The sequence below is a fragment of the Harpia harpyja genome, chromosome 14 (genome assembly GCF_026419915.1).
Source record: "Harpia harpyja isolate bHarHar1 chromosome 14, bHarHar1 primary haplotype, whole genome shotgun sequence".
Lineage (NCBI taxonomy): Eukaryota > Metazoa > Chordata > Aves > Accipitriformes > Accipitridae > Harpia > Harpia harpyja.
In genome coordinates this window covers 1,700,272-1,725,251 of record NC_068953.1, presented here as the reverse complement: position 1 = coordinate 1,725,251, position 24,980 = coordinate 1,700,272, and the positions used below count along the sequence as shown (strand labels likewise).

The 24,980-nt window shown below is 62.1% G+C and overlaps 1 protein-coding gene across 2 annotated transcripts in view; it reads right to left on the bottom strand.

The window, feature by feature from the left end:
• SDK2 (sidekick cell adhesion molecule 2) overlaps positions 1 to 16,175 on the bottom strand; it is a 51,137-nt gene extending 34,962 nt beyond the window's left edge. For both annotated transcript variants that reach the window (XM_052808407.1, XM_052808408.1), the window contains exon 1: positions 16,064 to 16,175. In XM_052808407.1, coding sequence (XP_052664367.1) covers positions 16,064 to 16,142 — 79 coding nt within the window. In that variant the 5' untranslated portion in view covers positions 16,143 to 16,175. The remainder of the gene's footprint in view (positions 1 to 16,063) is intronic.
• Between the last annotated feature and the right edge of the window lie 8,805 nt (positions 16,176 to 24,980).

Below are 24,980 nucleotides of genomic sequence, written 5' to 3'. Positions count from 1 at the left end.
CCTGGCCAAGGCACGCTGTCCCTGGGGACAAACCACGTCCCCTCCGTGGCCACCCCGGCTGGGTGACCCTGTGCCCAGGGTCGGGCGAAGCCCTGGGGCCGTGCCGCTGCCCGAGGAGCCGTCTCTTGGCTAAGTTACGTTTTCTGCTTGTCGGACGGCAGCGTGCGGTTGGGAGGCACCAATTTTTCAGTGGATGTTGGTAAAGTCACTGGGCTGATTAAATGGCACATGTCCCCGCGGGTACGGAGGGCACGGCCCCGCCGCGGGGATGGGAACCGCTGTAACATCCCGGCACGGTCCGCGGTGTCCCCACCACGGTTCCCTCCCGGGGAGGTGACAGGGACCACGCAGGGTGGGTGGCCGGCAGGTGCTGGGGGATTAGCAGCGCTCTCCACCGCTGCCGGAGCCATTAGTATTCCTGAGATGAGGCTTCATCCCCTTAATAAAAAGCAAACACAGAATTGAAATGCCGAACGCTCCGGGCACCTGGGGAGCTATGGAGCACAACGTGCTGCTGAGCAGGGACCCAGGCGTCCGGCGGGGGGGGGACCCAGGCATCCAGGTGGTGCCAAGGACAAAGCCAAGCACGGGGTCGAGATGCCGCAGGCATCTTCGCTGAGCCCGGTTTGTCCTCCTCCCAGCACCTGAGCAGGCACGAAGCAACCAGAGTCGCTGCCCCCCAAGCGCAGCCCCCCCAAACTCGCCGCACGTGCGGCCCCCGCTTGCCAGTACCCATCTGCTCCGCTGGCAGCCCCCAGCCACGCCGGCCTCATCTGGCACAGAAGGGCCAGCGCTGAAGCCGTGCCCCGGTGCCCGCACGCACGCTCCGGCAGAACGCGTCCCCTTCAATTCATCGTCTCTCCCGCAGTGACTCGATGCCGGGTTCAAATTTAGGGGAGGGGTGGCAGAGAAAGCACCGAACCCAGCCGCACGGCGATGGAGAAGCACCGGCAGGAGCAGGGATCACGGCACCCACGCAGCACCGCTCACCTGCGGGGACATCGGAGCCCCGAGCGTGGCCGTGCCGTGACACCCCGCCGGCACGGGGCTCTCGGCAGAACCCAGCTTTCATCTCACCGCCTGGCAAACGCAGCAAAACCTACCAGCAAAGGGTTTTGGTGCCCGGCGGCAGCGTGCCGAGGCGCCGTGCCAAAGCGCCTTTGCTCCTCTCTAATCTGCCTGGCTCACGCGAATGCCCCTGTGAAGCGTGGCGGCGGCGTGGCCGTGCGTGGCGGGAGGCACGGCGCGGCGTTTGGCTCGGCTCGCTCCAACCGGGGATGAAAGGCAGCGTTGCCGCGCTGGATGCAATGGGGGAAGATGCCCTTCGCGCGGCACCGGCCCCGCTTTACTGTGACCCCCAGTCCCTCCACACCCCCCAAAGCGTCACGGCCGCGAGCTGCAGCACAGAGACACAGTTGGGGGTTGAGGGACTCCCCTTCCCGCTTGCACCAGGACCGGGTGACCCTGGGGGCATGGGTGTCCCCACGTCCCCTGGTACAACTGGGGGGGGCTCCAGCCCCGGCCGCACGCTGCAGCATCCCTGGGGCTTGCACGGGGCTGGCAGCGGGGCAGGACGGCTCCATCGTCCCCAACCCATCGCCCACCAAAGCCGATATCCATCCCAGCATCCGCCCTCGGTCCGGATCCCAGCGGAAAGGCCTGGCCCAGGAGCACAGGGTCAGCCACAGGGGACACCCCAGCCGTCCCTTGTTCCCCCTAAGGCTGGGCGGGTGGCCATGGGGTGCCGCGGGGTGGCCTCGGTCCCCACTGGCACACCGAGTGGGGCAACCGCACACAATCCTGCCCGGCACAGGATCCGGCACAATCCTGCCCATCTCAGCCCCGCGGATCAGTCAGGCCACGCTGCGGACCCATGGTCTGCCTTTTAATGTGCTTTTTTTACTTTTTACTAAGAAAAAGACTTATAATTGCAAACGATCTGTCTTTTCATGTGTGTTTTTTACTTTTTACTAAGAAAAAGACTTATAATTGCAGATGTGTCCATTAATCGTCACAACTTACTTTGTTCCCTTCCTTCCCTGCTTTTCCCCTCCCTCCCTTCCTTCTCCCCCCACTGAGACCAAGAGCTTTAAAACTCTCCTTCTGGCTATTAATCAAAAGCAACCTCTCTGCTATCATGAACGTACTTGCCATAAATTAATAGGGGCCTTCTTAATCAAATCTTATCTCCTCTCCGAGCACCCGGCACACGGTGCTGGGGTTGGTATCCCAATCCGCCTGGCCGTGAAATGCAATTTCCAATACTCCGGTGGACTCGGCAGCTCTGCTCAGCCTCCTCCTCCCTGCCCGTGCCTGTACCTGTGCCGGCCTGGCAGCACGGCCGAGAGAGAGGGAGAGGGATTCAGCACACTAACCGCGGAGGTGGCTCCCAAAAGACACGCTCCATTTCTCCGCCATTTACCGTGTTTATCCACAGCTCCTGCAGACAGCACTCGCCTTCCCGTATTATTTAGAGGGCGCAGCCCGAGCCAGGGGGTTCGGTGCTCGCCGGCGGCAGGAGGCTGTGAACAGAGCAATCGTGGGAAATCCTCCTGCCCGAGCTGGGGCCATGGCAAGGCAGTAGGGCCAGAGCACAGCTTCTCGGAGGGTCAGCCCAGAGCTCTTGGACCTGCAAGCTCACGGTGCTTCACTCACCATGGCACGCTAGAGAACACCGTCCCTCCGGTCCCCGCAGCACAGCCCCCCATCCTTGTCCCACCAGGTTTCCCTTCTCCCCATCCACACGGTGCCTTCTCACCCCACACCCTTTCCCAAGGGCAGCTGCAACCCCAGCGTGACGACGAGGACCCACGCGTCCCAGGCAATGCCACCCCAGGGCAGCCCTTGCCCCACGCACGTCACCGTCCATCCCGGCTGCAGCTCCGATCCGTCCCTGGGAGCCCACCTCAACCCCAGACCTCCCCTCCAGCCCTGTCTGAGCTGCAGCAGTTCCCCAGTCCCGTGGGGTTCCCAGGCAGCAAACGCTGAGCTGGGACAGAGGGGGACCTGAAAACAGTGCCCTACAGCTGCTGCTTCGCCACGCTGGGGCTGCTAATTCCAGCCCTCTCCTTTGCCGCTCAGAAAATCCTGTGCCGGTTGTGATTTTCCTGCTTGACGGAGGCAGCCCTGCCTCCCCAATGGTCTGAGACAGGCATGGGGGCCTTCGGCTTGGTCCCTCCTGCAGCTCCATAGTCCAAGCCAAGCCCCGAGCGGCGGGGAGACGATGGGGGCTGCAGCCGGGAGCCACACCAAAAAGGAGCTGCTTCTCGTAAAGCGATTGCAGAACAGAGCTAAGAGGGTTTTTAACCGAGGCAGAACAACCTGGAGAGCCTCCCTCACTCGGCCCCAATCACACCGAGATCACAGGAATAAAACCATCTTTGTTGCATGGAAGAGAGGCCACGGCCCTGAGCCATCGGCAGGTCGGAGCAGGGCTCCGCTGCCTGCGTTCAGAGGACATGGGAGCATCTCGCAGCGGCCGCATCCCTCCGGCAGCAAACCCCAGAGCTGTGCCAGGTGCCATGCCCATCCTGCCCAGGACCGGGCACCAGTGCAGCCCTTGGGAAAAGAGCCAGAGCAGGATGGTGCAGCCGAGAGGCTCCCAGGCTGCACGGACCCCCGGTGCCCTCCAGCCATCTGCCGCCGGCACGCACCCTGCAATGACCTTGCTGCCGAAACGCATCCGTCTCTGCTCCGATGCCTCACGCCGAGCCCATCAGACTGCTCACGGCACAGGGATCTGCCGCTCTGCCACGGCAAAGGGGCACGGGCAGCGGGAGGGCTGCCAACCAAGGGCACGCTGCTCCGTGGGCTCGGGCGATGGCTCTTGCCCTCTTGGAGAGACACAGCTGGAGCCGGGCACCTTTTCATCTCCATCCAACCCTCCACGTTTTTGTGCGATTGCTTTAGCAATTTCCTCACGGAGGCAAAAGGTCGTCTGGGTGGTGGGGGAGCCCTCGGGACATGGAGCTACCTCCCAGCAAGGGTGCAAGGACACGTGCATGTCGCCCACGCCGCAGGAGGGTCCGGCAAAGGAGGGGAGCCGGGCTGGACCTGGTAGAGCCCACGGCTCTGGCACCGCTGCCCCGCTCCCCTGCGCCTCCCTCGGAGGAGATTTGGGGTTTCTTACATGCCGTAAGCTGATTGCAGAGGTGTGTTAACTGGATTAGGTGGGAGGCTGAGAGAGACGCAGACCTGGAAGAGCTGCTCAGCGGAGCACAGCTCCCGTCCGTGTGACGCCGGCAGGATTTACAGAGCCGTTTTTTAAACTGATTTTCTTCCCTTAAGCCTTCGGAAAGGTGAAGCTGCGGGGGGGACATGGGCTCTGCCACCTCCTCGTCCGCTGCAAAAGTCCTGCAGGGCCCTGGCGTAGGCTGGCAGCGGGGTCACGTCCCCACATCGGTCCCCACGGCCACCCCTGCCCTCGGCGCTGGCAGTGAGACGGGCAGGGTGACACCGCACAACCTCGGGCAGCACCAGCCCGGCTGGGCACCCGCAGCACCTCGGGGAACAGCACAGTGACCCCGAGCCCCCGCACGGCCCCATCAGCACCCACCCACCCACCCATGGAGATAATCCCCGTGGGCAGCAGGCACTAGCTCGGGGCTCTCGGTGACAGCCCTGCGGTTAATGCAAGCTGACCGCTATAGGGCACAGCCGGGGGGGGGAAGGCCACGGCCTCAGCACCCCCCTCCCCAGCTGCACCCAGCCCAGGGGAGCTCCCCAAATCCCCCTGCCCAGACCCAGCCCGGGACAAAGAGGACACCGACGGGGACCACAGCAATCCCGGGATGCAGGAGCAGCCCAGCAAGCGATGTCCCCCGCACGGCACTGGTGTCACCTGCAAACCGCACAGCAGTTTTGCCGGTGTCACGCTTCATCCATCTCCGCCGGAGCTCTGTCGCGGCGCTTCCCAGCCTCAAGGGCAGGGGGAAGAGGCAGCGGGTGCAATTTCCAGGGCCAGCGGCGTTCACCAAAGCCCAGGCGGAGACCAGGAGCCCCAAACCCAGCCAAGGCGGCCCCGGCACGGTACGTAGCCGGATCTGCTGTGGCACAGCCAGCACGAGCCGGGATCCAGCCCCTCGCACCCAATGGCTCCGAGCGGGGTTGGCGCTGCCCGCCAGGGCCATGGCATCCCGCGGGACAGACAGATGGATAGACGGTCGCCCTCCTCCCGCGCTGCCTCCCGCCAGGCCGGCGGGGACACCCCAACCATGCTGCCATCTCCCCTTCCTCCTCCCACATCTGTCTCCAGGCCCATACTTATTTATTTATTTGTTAATTAACTGCCGTTTCCATAACAAACGCTCCAGCTTCTCCCAGCCTCCAACAGCCCTGGGGCTGGATTGTTAACTAGGATTTTAATTTGTTAATTAAAAGCAGGATGGCTCCATAACAAGCTCCTCTTCTGCAGCCGGGCTCTCAGAGGGCTCAGCGGGCCATCGGCTGAGCCGGCAGCCTCGCCGTGCCCAGCCGAACCCTCGCACAGGGATGGGGAATATGGGCAGGCGTGAGCGTGGCTCCCCCAGGACAAGGGGTGTTTGGAAAAGGGACATCGAGCTCGGCAGCACCGCGGTGCCTGCTCAGGACCTCCCTTCTCCCAACAGCGGTGCTGGAGATGACACCACCTCCCTTCGCGATTTCAACCCGGCGATCCCTTCCCCAAACACCACGCAACCCCCAGCACACGTCCCCGGCCATCGGAGGGTCCCAAACCTGGCGACCGACCCCCCCTCTGCCCACCGCGGCAGAGCCGGAGCTGTGCCAGCATCATCCCCTCTCAGCTCCCACGCTTCTGCCCAAGGACCGCAGCCCGGGGCAGCCCTCAGCACCCAGCCCCTGCGGCACTGAGCACCCAGCCCGGGTGCACCCCGGTGCCGACGTGGGCCAGGTAAGGCTGGAGATGCTCCTGGAGCCAAGGGAGAGACGTCAGCCCTGGCCGGGGAACAGCGTCTCATTCAGCCCCGCGGCGAGGCCGTGGCTGGGAACAGAGCGGGGCTGTGTGCCTGCCCGTCCCTGCCTGCCTTCGCACACCCAGCCCCTCTGCCTGCCCGCCCCGGCAGCGCCGGCTGGAAAAAATAACATTTCCCCTCGCGGGAAACCCCGAACAGACGCACACACGGCACCGTTGTGTGTTGCCAGCCCGCGAGCCCGAAGGGGGCCGACAAACAGAGCTTTGTGCTCTGAAGCACCGCGTGGCCCCTACGGACCCCCACGCCTGGCCCTGAGCACACGGACCCCGGGAGCATGGCCCCAGACCTGACCCCAAAGGCACAGACCCCAGCACGGAGCTCCAAACCCAAGCCCAAATGCACGGAGCTGCAGGGAGCTGCAAGGGACCCGCAGCAAAGGGGCCATGCAGGGATGCTCCTGGGGGGGACAGGAGCTCCCCCAGCCCAGGGGCACGTCCCCAGCTCTGCCCTGCTGCGGGTGGCATAGCTGGACATCACCGTGGGCTGCAGCGAGCCTTTTCCCCTGCCGAGCATGTCCCCACGCAGGGCACAGCCCCGACCCCAGCCAGGGATGTTTAACAAGCTCCAGGCTCCAGCTGAAACTCCTTCCCCAGCAAACTCCTTCCGATGCCACAAATCCTCCTGACCCCGCGATTACGCAGCTCCGCCGTATCTGGGTCACTGCTGTGAGTCACGGACACCCGGAGAGTGACTCAATGCAATTAGAGGGGCCAGATCCTGCGGCTGATTTCCCCAGGAGAGACTCCAAAACAGCAAGGAGGGGAAGGACAGACAGACATCACCTCCAGACCCCCCAACAGCCACCAGCCAGACACTCTCCGGGCAGGAGAGAGGGTGAACACGGATCTCCCTCCCCACAACCTTGGAGGGGTGGAGGGGCCCTTCCCAGCCCCATTCCCAAAGGCTTCGCAGCCAGGACCGGAGCTTCCCCGCGAAGGTTTGGCAGGAATGGGCTCCACACCCAACTGCCAAGCAAGGCGGGGGTCCCGACAGCCCCGGCCCCCAACCCCAGGGTGGTCCCAGCACTGGGTGGGATGGCTGGTACACGAGCCCGGTGCAGCGCAGCACAGCTCGGGGCTGGATTTGGCCCCATGGGACATATCGAGTGTATCCTCCAGGTATTCCTGGAAGGCAACCACAGCCCCGGGCTGCGGTGGCTCCCAGGGCCACCGCGGCCGAGGAGGGGTGGGAAAGCAAAGCCACCACCAGACCTGCCCTGCAGGAGCCCCGACAGCACCGGGGATGTCACTTCTGCAAGGGACATCCGTCCCCCTCATCGCCATCCCCGAGCTCCTGCCGCCCCCCGCATCCCCCAAAAACGCTCAGCACAACCCTCGCCCTGCGACCCCCCTCGCAGACAGACAGACAGCCGCTTTCCAGGCTCACCGCGAGAATCTCAACAAGGCGACATTTCCCAACTGAAAAAATACAGCGGGGAAAGAAAAACAGGAGACAGAAACCACAAGAAAAACCCCACTCAGCCTTTCCCATGGCGCTGACGCAATTAAGTCGCCAGCCCCGCGGGATGGAAAACACTTTGCCAGCTCCCTGCCCCCCCCATGCCGAGCGGGACGAAGGCACTGGCGGCCACGGTCCTCCTCCCTGCGGCACAGCCCCGAGCCAGCAGGCACCGGGCACTCGCCGATTTACTGGGGTGTTGCCCAGACATCCTTTTTTCCAAAGTATTAATTAGTCATTGCATTGCTCACTTGAAACATAAATAGCTGTAGCATGACAGCGAACACGAGTTTTCCTTGGAAAAAACCTTTTCCAAAGCTTTTCCTTCCCAGACGCCCCTGTTTGCAGATGGGGGACAGGAATAACTCGCAGCCTGGCAATCCCCCCTCCAGCCATCCACAACAGCCCTGAATTTCCAGGGCAGAGAAGCGAACTCTGGTCATTGCACTTATTTACACACTTGTGGCTCTCCCAGCCAGAGGGGCTTTTCCAGCCAACGCCGTGATGCCGGGCCAGCGATTCCAGCGGCAAAGCCAGCGCCGCTGCCCAGCCTGACGTGAAGCTTATGGGGGAGAAGCCAAGCGAGCAAGACTCCACCACCGCCCCAGGTGAAGCGCTCCGGCAGCTCATTGCCCCCGCTCGCTGCACGTTTCCACCCTCCACTGCACAGCTCGGCTCCCCGCCGCTGCCCTCCCAGCCCTTCTTTCCACCATGCAAGCGAGGAAAATGGAGAAAATGGGGAGATGATCCATTCGCCTTCCTCCGCTTGCACCCCATGCGTGCAGGCAGAAGCCGGGTGCTCAGCGCTTCCCGGTGCTCAGCCAGCGGGGAGGGCTCTCCCAACGGCAGAACTCTGAATTAAACATACCACCCTAATGAGTTGATTTTATTAGTTTGCGAATGCATTGAGAACTCATTATCAAAATAAACATCAATTCACTCCACCGAGCGCGGTGCCGCACAAGCGCACGCCCCGGCAGCGCCGCAGCTGGGGCCGCACGCGGCTCCCACCCCGAGACGTGCCGCTGGTCCCCTCTGCGCCCCATCTCTGGCACCCACCACGGGCTGGCCCCAGGGTGGTACAGGGGCAGCAGGCACCTATCCATCCCCAAAACCCAAAGCCTCTTGCACTCCATTTTGGCTGCCGGGCTTCAGGCTGGGCACCCAGTGTTGCTGCTTGCTGGGGTGGGACAGTCCCCGGCTCCTGCCACCGCCGCAGCGGGCTCTGCGAGGTCCCCTGGGACCCGCTCGGTGCTGCTGGAGGGCGAGAAGCCGAGCCACGACCCCTCGGGGCTGCTGCGGGGCAGGCAGAAGCCCCCACCCTGCCCCAGAGTCTCCAGTCCCTTGCAATCACCCCCGGGAGCCTGTGCAGCACCCAGCGCCGGTGCATCGGGGACTTGGCAGACCCCCAAGACCCCCCAGGGACAGCCAGGGCAGGAGGCAGCACCCCGGCCCCGGGGAGCCAGCGCCGAGCCCCTCTCCGGCAGGGCCGGCGCGCCGAGGCGTGAAGCGGGTGCACAGCGGGCGCATTGTCCGGCTCGGCAGGACGCGCTCCCTTTGGAAACAGCAGCTAATCCCATTTCATCCCCCTTCACGGCCATCAGCTGTTTTTCAGGCATTCAGGAGGCGGGTTGCTGAAACCAGAGCTATTGTGTCCGCCTCGCCCCAGCCCCCTCCATCCATCCATCCATCCATCCATCCATCCCGGCCCCACGCTGGGCCGGGATCCGGCAGCACGTCCACACCCAGCTCCTGCCCCAGCACCGTCCCCAGCCAGACCTTCACGGACTGCCGGGAGATGGGGATGCCGGACCCACGCAGGACTCACTCCCCTTTGCCTCCCCCCAAGCTCTCAGCCTGACCCCATGGTCTAAGCCCAGGCAAAGAGGAAGAGGAGGGGAAGCGCTGAGCATCTCACCATGCTGAGACCCATGGGCACAGGCTGAGCCCCAGAGACAGCCACCTGCACAACCCAGCGCTCGATTGCTCCTCACGCAGGCTCCCAGAAGGGATGAATAAGGAACATAAATGACCCCAGTTAATGTCCAGCCTGTGCCCTAGATTCAGCCCGGTTTCCTCACCCAGCCGCGGCTCACAGCCAGTGAACTGGGATGTGCTGGAGGCGGATGGCTCTGCAGGACAGGGACAGAGGAACAGGCTCCTCCAACCATCCTGGCAAATGCAGCCCAGCCCTGCAGGTCCACGCAGGGAGTGGGTCCTCAGCCCCGCTCTCGCCCCAGGGGAAATGCCCTCTGGCTCGGGCAGTTCACACAGGAGTGGGCATAGGCACCCTGATCTATGAAGGGGCTCTAAAAATAGTGTTTCTCTTCATCAGCTTGTTGTAAGCCATGAACACAGCCATGCTGCCGAGTGCTGGGGCTCTCCCACCAGCCAGGGTGACCTGCTGGCCTCAAGGGACAGCCAGAGTCTTCCCCCCATGCCACATGTGTCCCTGCTCCCCAAGAGGCACAAGGGACACCCATCCTTGCAAGCCAGGGGTAGCAGGACCCTGCCAGGCACCCCAACCCCTGCCAGCTTCGTACATGGACCCGAGTATCCTGGAGAAACCCCTCCAGGGACCGGCGCTCCCACCAATAAATCCACATCCCGCTCCTCACCCCGGCAGGACCCGGGCGACGCTGCTGCACGGAGCCAGGAGGGCTCAAGGTTACGGATGAGGACTTGCAGGTTGTCGTCTCACCCAGCAGTGCAAAAAGCAATTAGCTATCGCAGCTAAAATTAGCTCAGCGGTTTCTTTCTGCTAATGGTCAAACTCATCAAGGTTTCCCTACACCGGGGGCCTCGGCACCTCCGCGTGGGCAGGCAGTGATTGATGAGAGCTGACGGAGCCGCTCACGTGTGCCTGCGTATGCAGGGCAGCGGGACACCAGCCGGCACTGCACTGCAGTCCCCTTCCCACCGTAGCCACTGCCACCTTTGCCCAGTGCCTCAGTTTCCCCCCCCAGCTACCCAGGGACAGAGCTCCCGGCACGCTCAGGACGGCCAGCCCGGAGCTGCCACGTGCCGAGGTGGACGATGGGGACGACGATGGGGACGACGACTGCTGGCGGGGAGGGTGGGTGGTTTCGGCATTCCTCGAATCGCCACCGCGCCATCCCCGCTGCCGGCCGGGATGCCCAGCTGCTGGCACGCCGCGGCAGCTGGTCCCAGTGCCCAAGGCCTTCCCCAGCCCACGGTGGCTGCCGGCCAGGAGGTGACACCGATCCACGCAAGGAGGTGACAACGCGGAGCAGCCGGCTGCTGCCAGTCACAGCATCCCCAGAGCCCCCCGCTCCCCAAGTCTCTGCTCCTGGGGGGCTGAGGATGGGAGGGGGGGGAGCAGAGCCACCCCATCAGAACGGGGAGACAAAGGGGGGGCCGGGGACCAGCTGCAGCCCGGGAATGTCCCCTGCCCTCGGCCCCGTTCCCAGGGATCAGGTTACCCAGTTCCCAGGCAACCCGAGCCCGGCATGGCTTTCCAGGCGCAGGCATTCCTGCACCCCGCGGGGCTGGGGGCGAGGGGAGGGGGCCGCCGAGGGGGCCTCTGCCTTCCCTGGGTGCAGGCAGGTGGTGGGCGTCAGGCAGGGAAGAAAGGGGGGAAGGCGAAGCATCGCTGGGAGCGAGGTGGGGGATGCACCCCCAAAGCGTCGCTGGGAGCAGAGGGCTGCACCCCCAAAGCAGCGCTGGGAGCGAGGTGTGGGATGCACCCCCAAAGCAACGCTGGGAGCAGAGTTGCACCCCCAAAGCATTGCTGGGAGTGAGGCGAGGGTTGCACCCCCAAAGCATCACTGGGAGCAGAGGGTTGCACCCCCAAAGCATCACTGGGAGCGAGGCGAGGGTTGCACCCCCAAAGCATCACTGGGAGCAGAGGGTTGCACCCCAAAGCAACGCTGGGAGCAGAGAGTTGCACCCCCAAAGCATCACTGGGAGCGAGGCGAGGGTTGCACCCCCAAAGCATCACTGGGAGCAGAGGGTTGCACCCCAAAGCAGCGCTGGGAGCAGAGAGTTGCACCCCCAAAGCATCACTGGGAGCGAGGCGAGGGTTGCACCCCCAAAGCATCACTGGGAGCAGAGGGTTGCACCCCAAAGCAGCGCTGGGAGCAGGGGGCTGCACCCTGACAGCCGGTCCCCAGCCCCACGGAGGGGGTACTCAGGGCAGGGCCCACACAGGCGACATTGCCGGCGTGCCCAGGGTGTGAGGGATGCCAAGCGGGACCAGCAAGGCAGGGAGATGCTGCCAGCACATTCCAGCCTGCCGGCGGGGCGAAGGGTGGCGGGATCGCGCTCTGAGTCCGGACAGACCTCCACGGATGGCTCTGGGGATGCAGAGGGTGGGAACCTCAAAACAGAGCAGCAGCCCCGGGGATGGGGGACGTCCCTGGCATTATCGCTGCTCTGAGTGACCCTGGCCCCGTGTCCTCTCCAGCAGCTCCATGCAACGCTCCTCTGCACAGGAGGAGAAGCTCCCAGGACATCACTTTGCTCCCACCACCCCCAGTCTTCCCAGTCTCATGGGTGCTGGATCCCCACGGGTGCTTTGGAAGACCAAGGCCCGGTGCCATGCGCAAGGAGCCATACGGTACCGGCAGAGCACCGCAGCCACCGGCTTCTCCGCACCACCCTGTGCCCACACACCAGCTCCGGCACAACCACGGAGACTCAGATCGCCCTTCATTAGCACGATCACATCACCACTGACAGCAGTATATTTATTACTGGCCTGGCACTGACCATTTTTTACCCAGTGACATGCGACTTACTAACAAGCTCGGGGAGGTAATGAGGGCTCGGAGGCAAGGGGACCCAGAACCCAAAGAGTTTTGCTCCCACACAGCTCTGCACCCCAGTCTGAGCAGGGCCTTAGTCATCCCAGGCAACAGTCTGTGATGCTGCTGCAAAACATCAGCGCACCCCCAAACAGTAATGTGTGTTGTGGCTGGAGCTCATCCCCAGGCAGGAACCAGCCACATCAGGGATCAGCTCCAGGCACAGGCTGGGGACGAGGACACGGTTCATAAAGACACAGGGTCACCCCTCATCACACCGCCCTGCCGGCACCCCGCGAGCCAGCCTCCCTCCTCCCAGGTTTCATTATCAGCATTTTCCCAGGTTCACAAGCAACCTGCATCTGCCTGCCTCCCTCCTTCCCTCTCTCCAACTCCTTCATTTGCTCCCACTGAGCAGAAATGCCACCGAGCAGAAATGCCACCGCATCCTAATCCCCATCACTAAGGGACGAGCAGCACTTGTCACTGCCACCCTGGCTGGCACTGGGGCAGGAGCCGCTCAGCCGTCCCCAGCTATCCCAGCCCACCGATGTGTGCCCAACCATGCCTGCAGCTCCAGCCCTACCAGGCAGCCGAGGTGGGTATGAGCTCACAGCTGCCCTCCTTCCCGCTGGCAGCCCTCGTCCTGCCTGTTGTCCCCCCCGGGAGCCGGCTCCCAGCCCGCGGGCACGGTGGCATACCCCAGTGCTGCTGTGGCTCGCATCACTGGCACCCCAAACCTTTGGGGACCGGCCAGGGCACCAAGCACAGCGATGGGGCATGGCGACACGGGCTGCCTGGGATGTGACTGTATCCCCCTCCCCTTACGGTTATCAGGTCATCAAAATTTCATTGCTGTGCCTGGTCACTAATGGCTTCCAAAGCAGCATCAAATTTTAATCTTTCCTTCCTTTCCCCTAAAAGCCACTTTCCTTCCTGAGCCAGAGCTTTGTACAAGGCCACCGGCTAATGTGACGGCCACGCTTGCGGGGAAGGGGAAGCCGGGGCAGGAGACATCCACGCTCAGCCATCCCTTCCCCAGCAGCACCCTTCACAGGAGTCCTGGCGTGAACCCGTCACCAGCATCACGTCCCCGGGAAGGAGCAGGGACTCGTCCCCCTCCTGCTCTGCCCCACGGGGCTCCACGCATGTGGACGTGCCCAGGCACCATGCATGGGTGCCAGAAGGTGCCAGCACCCCCCCACTCCAGTCCCTAATAAGCCTCTTTGGTGGAAGCTGCCCGTCTCAGGCCCCTGCCCCAAATCCCATCTGGAACCTTAAGCCTCCCAAATCCCTCCTGGGACTGGCTGCAGCCTCCTCAATCCCATTAGAGGTGCTGTGCTAGCACAGGGGGTCCCAGGCTGTGCCCCCAGCCCTGGGTGGGGGGAAACTGCACCCCTGGGGGTCACAAAACCTACAAAAGGTGGGAAGGAGGGGACTGGGACACCCCCAGACACCCAGCCCCCCCCCAGCTCTTGGGGGGCTCTTTATTGTCTTGCTAATCGGCTGAAGGCACCTTTGCTGCAGGCGTGGGCTGGCTGGGGCAGGGCTGGCAGCAGCAGGCTGCCCGTGCCCCCCCCGGCCATGGCACAGCCTCCCGGCCGTGGCACCGGCGCTCGGCCCCGGCACAGGTCGCACTGCGACACAGCTCCCGCCCGGGCGGCGCTGACTGATTAGCCTTCCACCCAGCACCGCATTCGGCTCCGGGTAATTAGCGCAAGGCCTCTAATCAATAAGTTATTTTTTGCCGTGGATAATTAATAATTACACAGCACAGACGGGCTGTAATTAAACTTCCATCCCCTCTCTCCCTGGCAGAGCGGGGCCTTTGTTTTACCAACTGCAGGTATTAAAGTGTTTCATCCTGCGCCCGGGGAGCCCCCATGCCCCAGCCAGGGAGGTCTCGCGCCGTCCCCTCCTCCTTCCCTTCTCTATTGATCCCATTTTCTTTGGCTGCCTGAATCAATAGCACCGGCACAAAGCGCTGCCTGCCTCCGTTCCCGCTGCCAGCCCCGCCGGGATGCCCAGGCAGGGCTGCCCTGCCTGCCCCACCGCAGCGGGGCTGAGCCAGAGGCCAAAGCCGATGCGGAGTTGCCCACCCGCACGGCAACTCCTTCGCCGGCTCCCTCGCCCCAGCGCCCAGTCCGCCCCAACGGGCTGCAGTGGTGAGCGTCGGCAGCCCATGCGTGCCGGGCACCGCAGGCAAGGAGGTGACCCTGCCGGTGCATTCCCGGTGCCATCTGCAGCGGGGGAGACAGGCACGTGCCAGGTTTTGGCAACGCTCCCCCCACCGCAACTCTGTCGCGGGCAACCACCGCTTTCACTCGCCCGTGGCTGCTGCCTGCCACGCAGCGCCGGGGCCGGGCACCGAGCAATGTCACGCCGCCCGCGAGGACGTGACACACACCGCAGGGAGCCGAAGCCGCAAAGCTCGGCTCCCGCACCAGGAGAGGGGAGCAAAGCCCCTTCCCCAACGCTCGCGAGGGCCGAAGCACGGGCAGCCCCAGGTCTTCCACCCCACGGCAAGACCCCAGAGCCCAACAGACTAATGGAAGGAGATTCGGTCACACCAGGAGCCCGTCCCGCAGGCGGGAACAAACGGACCACGGGGGACCCGCCAGCCGGAGACGCCAGCCAGGAGAAGAGAAACTCGGCAAGGGAGTGAATCAATCAAAGAGACCTTCACAGCTCCCCACACAGGGCCTGCCCAGATAATATACTGCCGCTTTAGATGTTATGTTCTGAACTTAATTACTGAGAAATTATAGCAGTGCTGGGGGAGGCTCAGGGGGAGCAGGAGGACGGGAGCGCACAGGGACTTCTGGCTCCGCTTGCTGCCACAAACAAGGGCAAGAAATGTCGTGGGCGAGGACCCCCAGCGCTACGCCCCACTGTGCCCCCTCCCCGTTTCACAGCCTGGATCCGCTCGGTCCAAGCGGCAGGGACGGAGGCGGCCGTGCTGCAGCCCTGGCAGCTGGGAGCCTCCTCTGCAGCCCCGTGGGGAGCCTTGCTGCTGGGGAGGGGACGGGACCCCAGGGCCCCCCGGCATCTCTGAACCCCAGCTGCACCCCAAAGGGCCACAAACTATTTCTACATCCCTCTCAGGCAGCTAAAACCAGGCTGTGCCATGCCACAGCTCCAGAGGTGACGAGCAAAGAAGGGCTCACCCTGCCCAGCAGTACTGCCTCACCCCAAGGGCCGGCTGGGTGCACAGGGAGCCCCAGGCACCCACGGGGGCTCAAGGCTGCAGACCCCCTCCGGCCCCAGCCCCCTGCCCAGTCTGACCAGCCAGCTGGAGGTCGATGGGACCAACCCCAGGGCAAGAGTTGCTCCCTGGGAGCTCCCCAAACTTGCGCCCCAGGTCTTGCGGTTCAATGGGAGTCCCTCGGGAGGGGGTGAAATGGGTGCCTTTACCCTCCGCCATCCCCGGGGAATGCTCACCCTCCCAAAAGCGGTCCAGGGCAGTCTCTACCCCATGCTCAGAGCAACATTTCCCCCTCTCATCCCCAGCCTGGGGGCAGTTATTTGGGGCAGGGGGATGGAGGAGGCAGAGCAGAGCCGTGCTGCTCGCCCCCGCCGAGCCCTCCCGGACACCGCGCTGTGCTCAGCACCAGCGGGCCCCGGGCCCCCAGCTCCGGGGGGGGGGCTTCTTGAACACCATCGATGCTGTGCCCCCCCCAACAGCAGGAGCTCCGGGGCCACCTCGGTCCCCACCCCCCAAGCTGGCACAAAGCTTCCCCAGCCCGGGAAGGTGAGGGCTCGGCTGAGGGGAGCAGCGCCGGGACCCCCCCAAACCCTCTGCGGTCCATCTCCAGCATCAAAGTCGGAGCTGGAGGGTGCCCCCCCTCACCAACCACATCCCCTTACCTTGGGCACCGGCTCCCGGGGGGCCGGGCAGGGCGAGCACCGCGAAGAACAGCAGCCCCCAGCTCCCGAGCCGGGCCATGGCTCCGCCGAGATGGGGTGGGGGGGAGTGTGGGGTGGGGGGGGGGCAACTTCCCCCGACTTTATAATCCGGTCCCCGCTGCTGGCCGGGCACCGGGGCGTCCTCCGGGCTCCGGCACAGGGACCCCCGCAGCAGCTCTGCTCGGGGGGAGGCGAAGACGTTGGGCTGAAAGGCTTCTCGTAGAGCTTGGGGGGGGGGGGGGGGTCCGCAGGCAGCTCCCCACCATGTGCAACTTCCCCGGGGACGTGCGGCGCCGGGACCCCCAAATCCGGAGCGGGGGCCGGCAGCCGAGCCCCTCCCCAAGCGTTGCGCCCCGCGTCAGGGAAGGGAACGGGAAGCGCAGGGCTGCTCGCCCCCGGCCCCTCCTGCCCACCCGGGCACCATGGGGGCCGGGCCCCCGCCGCCGAGCGCACCGCAGCCGCTGAAAAGTTTGGGGTCCGGGGGCTGGGGGCGGCAGGCGGCCCCTCCCCAGCGTTCAGCTCCTGCCTGAGGACATCCCCGCCTGGGCGGCTCCGGGCGACGGGGGGGTTGGGGGGGAGCCCCCTCTCCCCCCGTTGCCTCCCGCTGCGTCCCGGCACCCGCGGGGAAGGGGGTGGGGGGGGGGGGGAAAGTGCGGCGGCGGCGCTCGGCGGCGCGGGGTCCCGCTCGGAGCCGCCGGCGGTGCGCGGCGGGCGGGCTGGCGGCGCCGCGCCGTCCCCTCTCGGCGCTCCGGCCGGCTGCTTGCTTCTCCTGCGCGGCTCGGCGGCGGAGTGAGCCGCGGCGGCGGGGTTCGGCGGAGCCGGGGGCAGCCCGAGCCGGGGAGGCGGGGAGACGGCGCGGCTCCGAGCGCTACCCAGCGGCCGCTGCCGGGCGCGCACGGAGCCGCGGGGGGAGCGGGCGCGGCAGGCGCGTCCCCCCGGCCGCCCCCGGTTCGTGCGGGTCCCCCGCCCCCGGTATTCCCAGCTGTAGAAGCAGGAGCTCCCGTCTGCAGCTTTCGCCTCTCCAAGCGCCTGGAGCCGCCCCCCAGCCCCTCCGACAGCACTCCGAGCATCAGCAGCCCGTCCCTGGGAAGGGGGCACAGCGTGTCCCCGAGGTAGCTCAAAAGCAGAACTCATTGCCACAGGATTATCAAAGCAAACATTTTAGGGTTCTCAAAAAAAAAAAAAAAAAAAAGTTCTAACCAGCAGCACCTCCCAGATAACATATCACCTCTTCAGGCCTGATCCTCCAATTCCTCAAGCCCAGATCTCCTGACAGGATTAGGCCTTGAATGCACATCCTTCAGAGATGTCTGTGCTTTATGCCAGTACAGTGCCTTGCATTTGGTGGGGAAGAGCGGCTCAGTCACGGCTGCTACCGAGCATTAACACCCAAGGACCTACACCATCTGCATAGAAGGAAATATCCACCCTGAATGCTGGATCAGCCTCCTGAGCACACACAGTACCTCTGAGCCAAGGGACCTACAAGGATCAGGGTGAAATGAAAGCGTGAGCAGATTAGCCTGAAGCCAAGCCCAGCACCGCCGGGTCAAATCAGGGCAGGGACGGAGGGAGCACTCTCCCACAAGCATCGATACGACTGTGTGCATTAGTGCCTGGGCACCGGTGTGCATTTCCACTATATTATACGCACTCACGTGTAAATCATGCACAGTCCTCGGGGGGACAATGCCTGTGTGCACATCGCGTATTTGGAGAGCTACTGCCAAATTTCCCATCGACCTCTTGAAGAGAGACTGAACAATAACCCAGCACTTGCCCACCCCAGCATTAATCAGCTCCGTGGCTGGCATTCTCAACTGAGATGACGGGGATCGATGTGCTGTGGGAGGCTGCAATCCTGGCTCGCCCCTTGAGGAGGTGTTTCCCAGTACAGGCTGGAACAAGCACAGGGAGAGAGGCTGCCCTGCCAGGGGTGAGCTCAGACCCCTGCGGTGGGCTTGGACCCCGCTCCCCAGGCACCGACACACGTGCTGCAGTGGGGAGCAGCCGCAATAATGCTCAGCAGGCTCCCAAGCCCCTGCAGGATCAGGGCTTTGTTCCATAAAGAACAGGAATTCCTGTCTCCAGGGCCATAAATTCAGTGCCTGCCCCTGGTGTCTGCACTGATTTATGGTTATTACAATTAATCTTGCCAAGGTGTGAGCCATTTATTACCCACTTGCACAGGTACCTGATTCCCCACCATCACCCGGGCAGACTGGTTGAATTTTGATCTTGCAGCAACACTCCCACCAGAGCATGTCCTGCCTCCCAGCCCTGGCAGCACAGCCCTGCCCACTCCATACCAGCTCTCCCCTGCCCAAATCCATCCAAGCAGGAGCACGTTCCAGCACGCAGCACTACAGCTGTCTCCAGGAGTGGGTGGAAAAGCCAAGAGCTGCCCCATACAATGCTGGCACATCCCAGGGATCAGAGGGCAGCAGGCTCTGCTGGCACTCACATTGCCACCAACCTGGTGACCCTGAGGACATGCCAGGCGATGCCCAGGTGGCCACTACATGCTTCTGGGTCACCGCTGTCCCACACAGGGCAGCCCCTTCTCTCCATATCTAATGAGTTTTGGCCCAACCCTCTAGGAACATCACATGGCTTATTGAGAATCCCAACTCTTAGCTATGATTTGAGGTAGCGTCACTTGTAATTGCACCAGGAATCACAATGACACATGCACACAGACCAGCTACAAGACATGTTGCATGACTCTCGCCTCTCCGAGACTCTTCTTGAAGGGGTGAAGGCGCACAGGTCTTCAACTACAGTCAGGGTTGGGGCTTTTGAGCTCATCTCTAGACATCCCTGAGCCCCAGTTCAGGGGGCTCCAGCCCCCAACAGCAGCAGCACATTCACCGGCTGCTGCTGGAGACCTCGGCTAATGAGGGGTTCGCCTTGCACAGCCGCCGCACCGGCCCCGCGGGCAGCAGAAAGCTGCCTCAGGCCTATTTGTAGATTTGAAAGCTGTTATTTTGCCTCCTGCTTGAAGAGGGCGCATCAAAGTCAAACCCAAAATACGTTGCTGGGCTTGAATTAAAAACTCTTGTCTGAAACCAAGGCAAGTTCCAAAAAAAGATCAAGGCTTTATTTGAAATGTAAAAGTCTTTGCTGGGATGTCAAGCACTTTGGGGACCATCAGCATTATCCAAAGGCAGCAGGACAACAGCCAAGAGCTTCCTTTGGCTGTCCTCAGCATGCCTTGTCTTCCTTGGAAGAGGCACCAACTCTCAGCAGCGCTGCTGTTCCTTGAGCACAAAAGCAGTATCCCATGGGAAGCACCGTGCCCCCTCCAAGCTCCCTGCTTCAGGAAGGGGCTGGGAAGTGTAAGGAGAAGCAAGGTCAGAAGTGCTGCCTGCGAGTGAGAGACTCCAGGAGCTCAGTCCTTCGCTGTCAAAGGGGAGAGAAGGTAGATGTAAACACAGGCTGTCAGCACCAGCATGAGGAAGAGAAATTGGATAATGGAGGCTCTGCAGCCTCGCAGACAGAGGTATAACAAGCTCCCACAGGCAGAAGCTGAAGCCAGACCCATCCAGACTAGCAATAAGGTGCATGTTTCTAATGGTGAAGATAATTGACTGGCTGCAGCGAGGCTCCCCAATACTTCTTTTTGTAACTGAGATTGGAAGGGGCGTTTTAATTTCTTCAGAAGCATCTGCTATCCCAGAAGACTTAATTCAGGGTAGTGCTGTAGGCCACAAGCAGTCTTTGTGATCTGTTAACTCCTCTTTTTAAACCTGGGTTTAGGTCCCCTCTCCCCAGGAGAACACCTGCAGCACAGGGTGAGATGCAGCCATCGCACACCCCCGAGCCGTGGGGATGCTTCCCAGCCCCCAGGCAGGGCCACATGCAGGCAGATGCTCTGTTTTCGGTGGGACTGAAGCTGCCTCCCCTTGAAGGGCATCAAACAGGGCTCCATGCTGCCCTCAAATGCTGTGCAAGGAGCCTCCAAACCAGCTCGGAGCAGAAACATCTTAAATATTTGATGTCTTCAAAAAAATACTGAGAGAAGGAATAGCAACAGGAGCAAGCCCTCTCCTTCCTGCCAGCACAGCTCCTCTTCCCAGCCCAGAGCTCTCTCCCAGCATCAGCTGCTTAGGGATTCTCGGTCCAATTAAGATCTTCCTTCAAGCCCAGAGCAAGACCATGCCCAGTGCTGGGGCTGCAGAGCTGGGGAGCTCCGAGCTGGCAGAGAGCAGAGCAACAGCATCTCCCCAGCAATGGTTACAGGAGCCCCATTTCTGAGCAGGATCTGGCTCTCTCCTTGGAGAACAGCGGTTTGGGAACAAGCCAAGAAGGGTCAGACACTTCCCAGGGAGACCTGCCCACAGCTGCCACAACTCTGCTCCACCTCCACACCCACGGGTCCCCACTGTCAGACAGATCCATGTTCTCAATGAGCCCCTGGGGCAGACGGGGGGTCCCAGGCAGCCCTGACCTTCCCCAGAACCCCTCACTGGGGGTCCACATCAGCAGCATCTCCCCAGGAACAACACGCACCAAACCCAAAGGGCTTCCCCAGCACTGCCGACAGCGCAGGAGCAGCCCTGCCCAGTGCTCCCACCTCCCCGCAGTGGGACATGGGGACCGGGACGGGGGGCTCAGCCCTGTCTCCACTGAGCTCAACTGCCCCCCATTGCCCCCAAACACGAGGGTTTGGCACATGCAGCACCACGAGGCTGGGGCCTCCCAAACCCGCTGCCGTGCAGACAGTGCTGGCGTTAAAGCTCTTTCGCCTGCTCTAAACTGCTTCTCATTGAGCACCCCGAGACAGGCTGCACACCTTCCCTTCCGCCGGCGAGCAGGAGATGCAAGCGGAGAGGAGGCATTAATCCCAGCAGCCATCCTCTGCCGGGGAAGCTGGCACAAACAGGAGCCTTTGCTCCAGCCCAAAGCTTTTATCAGCCTTCCCGCAGCGTGGCCAGCTCTGCGGAAGAGCTCGGGGCAGCACGGCAAGAGCTGCTTGCAACTGGGGTGGGGGGCCCTCTCCCCCATGCAAAAAGCAGGAAATTGGGGATCCCAGCTGGATCCCCACATGCTGCTCCAGGCAAGAGGGTCTGCAAGCCCCACAGTGGGGGGAAACGCTGTTCCTGCTGCTCCAGACCCATAGCCCTTCCTCAGCTGGGGAGCTCACCCTGGCAAATCCTCGTCCAGAGTATCTTCTCGAGGCCACAGGTACTGGGGTGCAGAAGCATTTTTAAATGTAAAGCAACCCAAAGCCACAGCTGTGGGACCAGGAGCCCCACAGCTCTCAGACACAGCAACTGCTCCTCCACCACCCTGCAAAGCTGAGTTTTGCTTTTTTTTTTTTTTTTGCAAGATGGAAAGAGCCGAGAGGAGCCCCCGGGATGGGCCATGGGGAAAGCTGGCTCTGCTGTGTACTGGCAGGGTAAAGGTGCAACCACCGGCTTCGTGGCAGCCAGCTCGGTGCTGGCCCCGTGCCCCGAGACCACCGGCACAGAAACGCCTGCTCAGCAGCACCAGCCCCTGCCAACAGTCCAGGCCTCAAGGCGGATTTTTAAATCAGAAGATTAAAAATTTAAACTAAGGCTCTGGCTCATTTTAACATGATCTCTTAACATTTAAAGGCCACCTTCCTGAGCATTTCTCAAGAGTAGCAGCTGGGGACCAGACGGGTTTGCTAGGGGCCAGATCCAAGACTCTCACTTAATCACACACTTCCAGGAGTTGAGGTTTTAAAGGCACTCACTGCTGAACCCCACACACCAGCCAGGGCTGGGCTGGGGGTGCCAGGAGCCCCCCCAGCTCTACTCCCCTTGGCCAGAGCATTTGCAATAGACACATTTCCAATCCCCAGCTCCCTGCATGCCCCAACATCTCATGCTCAGAGAGGGGTTTTTTTTTGCTGGGCACTTCAGACCTGAAAGCAAAGAACTTGGGCGTACACGAGGTCACTTTTTAGGAACACATATCACATCTGCTCACGCTCTCTCCAGCGCCTCTGCCTTTACAATCACCACACTGAAGCACATCCAGGTATGTGTGTGCCCGCTGCAGCCCTGGGCACTGCTCACACCCCACAGCTCAGGGTGTCTGCAAGCAGAAGCTCACAAAAGCAGCAGAAAAGCAGCAAAGCCCAAAGCCCATCTTACCGGTCCCCCATGAGCATCTGCTTGTGGTTCATCCCTCACGGAAAGGGCCAGCTCCAGCATCTTCTTGCCCTGGCATAAGACTGGGCATCCCCAGCATTTCAGAGCAGCAACACAAAGCTCCTCACCCCAGCCCTGCTGCATCAGGGTCATTTAACTCCTCTGCATTAAGCCAGTGGATTTAACCCACCTGCAGGTTAAACCCCCCCAGGTGTGTGCAGGGAGTGACTGCAGCCCCCAGCTTCCCCAATTACTACACTGTTACCCAAGGAAGGGGGAAGCCCCATCCCCGACAGTGGGACAAGATCCCACTGGAACAAGGGCAGGGGGCTGCTGGCTCCTTGCCCGTGGTGGGCTGCAGCACACGTTGATCCCCAATGGGATATAATTAGGAAGCCACAGAGATGCCCCCAAAGTGGCCGGCTGCTCCCCAGGGCCATCAGAAGGGTGGCAGGAGGCTGACCCGCCATGTCCTTGCCCCCCACACCCCAGCCTCGCCATGCCCACTCGGCTCGGCCCCGGCCTCGGTGCTCTAGCCCGGCGTATTGCAGGGGCTCTCCATCATCCGGCGGGCAGTTTCCCAGCACAGGGTGCTTCAGGTGCTGCGCTGATTTCCAGCACTACAAGATTAGGTGATAAATAATGGATAATAATAGGAGAAATAGTAAATAATATATTTATATACTTGCATAATGAATAACACCGAGCACAGCCTGCGCGGGTGATCGCCGGTGCCTGGCAGAGCTGGCTGCCGCAGCGCTGCTGAACCGGCAAAGGGGAGTGGGCGCAAGCTGGGACCCGGGAAGGGGGATGCGGGGGTCCCAGAGCCCGTCACCCCCCAAATATCAGCCGTTCGGTCCCTGGCTTTTGTTCCCACAAAGCCCCAGGGACATTTTAGGGAGATGTAATTACAAGGTCCTCAATCAATCCTGTTAGCAGCAGCAAAACCCGAAAGTGAATTACTCCATGCTCGTGGGCAAAAAATCGGGTTGGGATCAGGACTGGGGGGGAACCCCGGCAGAGGGGTCCCTGCCCAGCCCCCTCCCCACACCGAGCCCACCGGACCTGCTGGGTTCGCTGCTCCAGCCAGCTCTGCTCTGCTCCTTCTCGGGGCTCCAACTGCTCCCAGGGCCGGTGGGATGGGGGGCAGCGCCGGGGGTCACTGCACCCCGAGCATCGCCCCACGTTGCCCCAGGGAGAGCCGGGGAGCACGCAGACGCTCGGGAAATGGATTCTGGCTGGTTCCTGCTGAGTAATTACGCTCAATAACGGGCCGTCGATGGGATTTGCTGTGAGTTGTCACCCCGTGCAGGGGGGGGAACGGGCTGCGCGAGAGCTGCTGACTCATTAAAAATTAGCGAAGGAAGCGGAGGCCGTTCGGCAGCGGGGTGGTGGGGGCAGGTCTGTGCTGCAGGGCTGCTCCGCCAACACATTTCTTCCCACACCAAACGGCCTCATGGAATACAGCCGGAGAGACCCAACCGCTGGGTCCAATTCCCAGCCCAAACCTCGCAGGCAAAGGTTGACTTGGGGGAAAACAACCCCCCCGTGCCTCAGTTTCCCCATGCCCAGAGGTAGGAGAGCTCAGGCGGGTGAGGTCTGGCACGGCAACGCCGGCTGCCGCCATGTGCCGTGGGTGAGAGGGGGACCGGTGCGGGATCACGTGGAGCCCTTCACAAATGGCTTGTGCCATCATGCCGGCCGGGAGCGAGGCGGGAAGAGATCCATCTTCCTGCCTGCCAGATAAAACGGCTACGTTTCAGATAATTCCAGATAGTAAATTTTTTGAGTCCCTATAAGCTAAAATCAATATTGGCACAACTGTGCGTCATTAAAAACTAAATGAACATGACAAAGCCAAACTGCTGCCTATTAAACAAATGAGTTTTCTATCCACACAGGCACAGCGGGTTATTAAATTCTTTATTACAGGAGCATTGCTTTTTATAAAAGGGGGTGGGAACACATCTCCCTGCAAGGTGCGCTGCCGCGATGGAGCGAGCGTGTGCCTGCCCTTCCCGTGACACCGGGGACACACTGTACTGGGAGCAGAGCAATATATTGGGCAGCCCTCGGCTTTCTGAGCTCAATGCATGGACCGATGTGGAGAAGCCCAGCCCCAGCCCCTGCACTCAGTCCCACGGGCCCCCCTCCTCGACCGGGCTTTGCTGCAGCAAGGAAAAGTCACCAGGATAAGAGACCTCTGTGGCATTCAGACTTCAGAGAAAAGCTGAGGGGGAGAAACCCTATCAAACCAGTGTGCTCCTGGGGCTGTGCTGGATGCAGGGCTGTGCAACACCTAGTTGGCAACGATAGGGTAATGCGATGAAAATGGTACAGCAATGCAACGGTAACACAATGGCAATGCAATGGCAACACCATGGTAACGCAATGGTAACAAAACAGCAATGCAACGGAAACACAACGGCAATGAAATGTCAATAAAACAACTGCACGCCCGTGCGGGGCGGTGGGTAACCTCCCTTCCCTGCTCTTGAAAGCCGGTAGCATGGTAGGAAGGCTGCACCGTGCCTTTTCAGCCCAAATCTTGGAAGTCCTGGGAGTGCCCGCCATCCTCCGCGGGGAGTGGGAAGACCAGACTCTGCCTGTCACCCTCATCTGCCACCATCACTCCCTGGTGTCACAGGTACCACCACGTTGGACACGTTGCCAGCAACCCACTGCCTGTCCCCATGTAGTAATTGCGGTGTCCTGATTGTGTCCAAGTTCTCACCGCACACCCAGAGGTATAAATA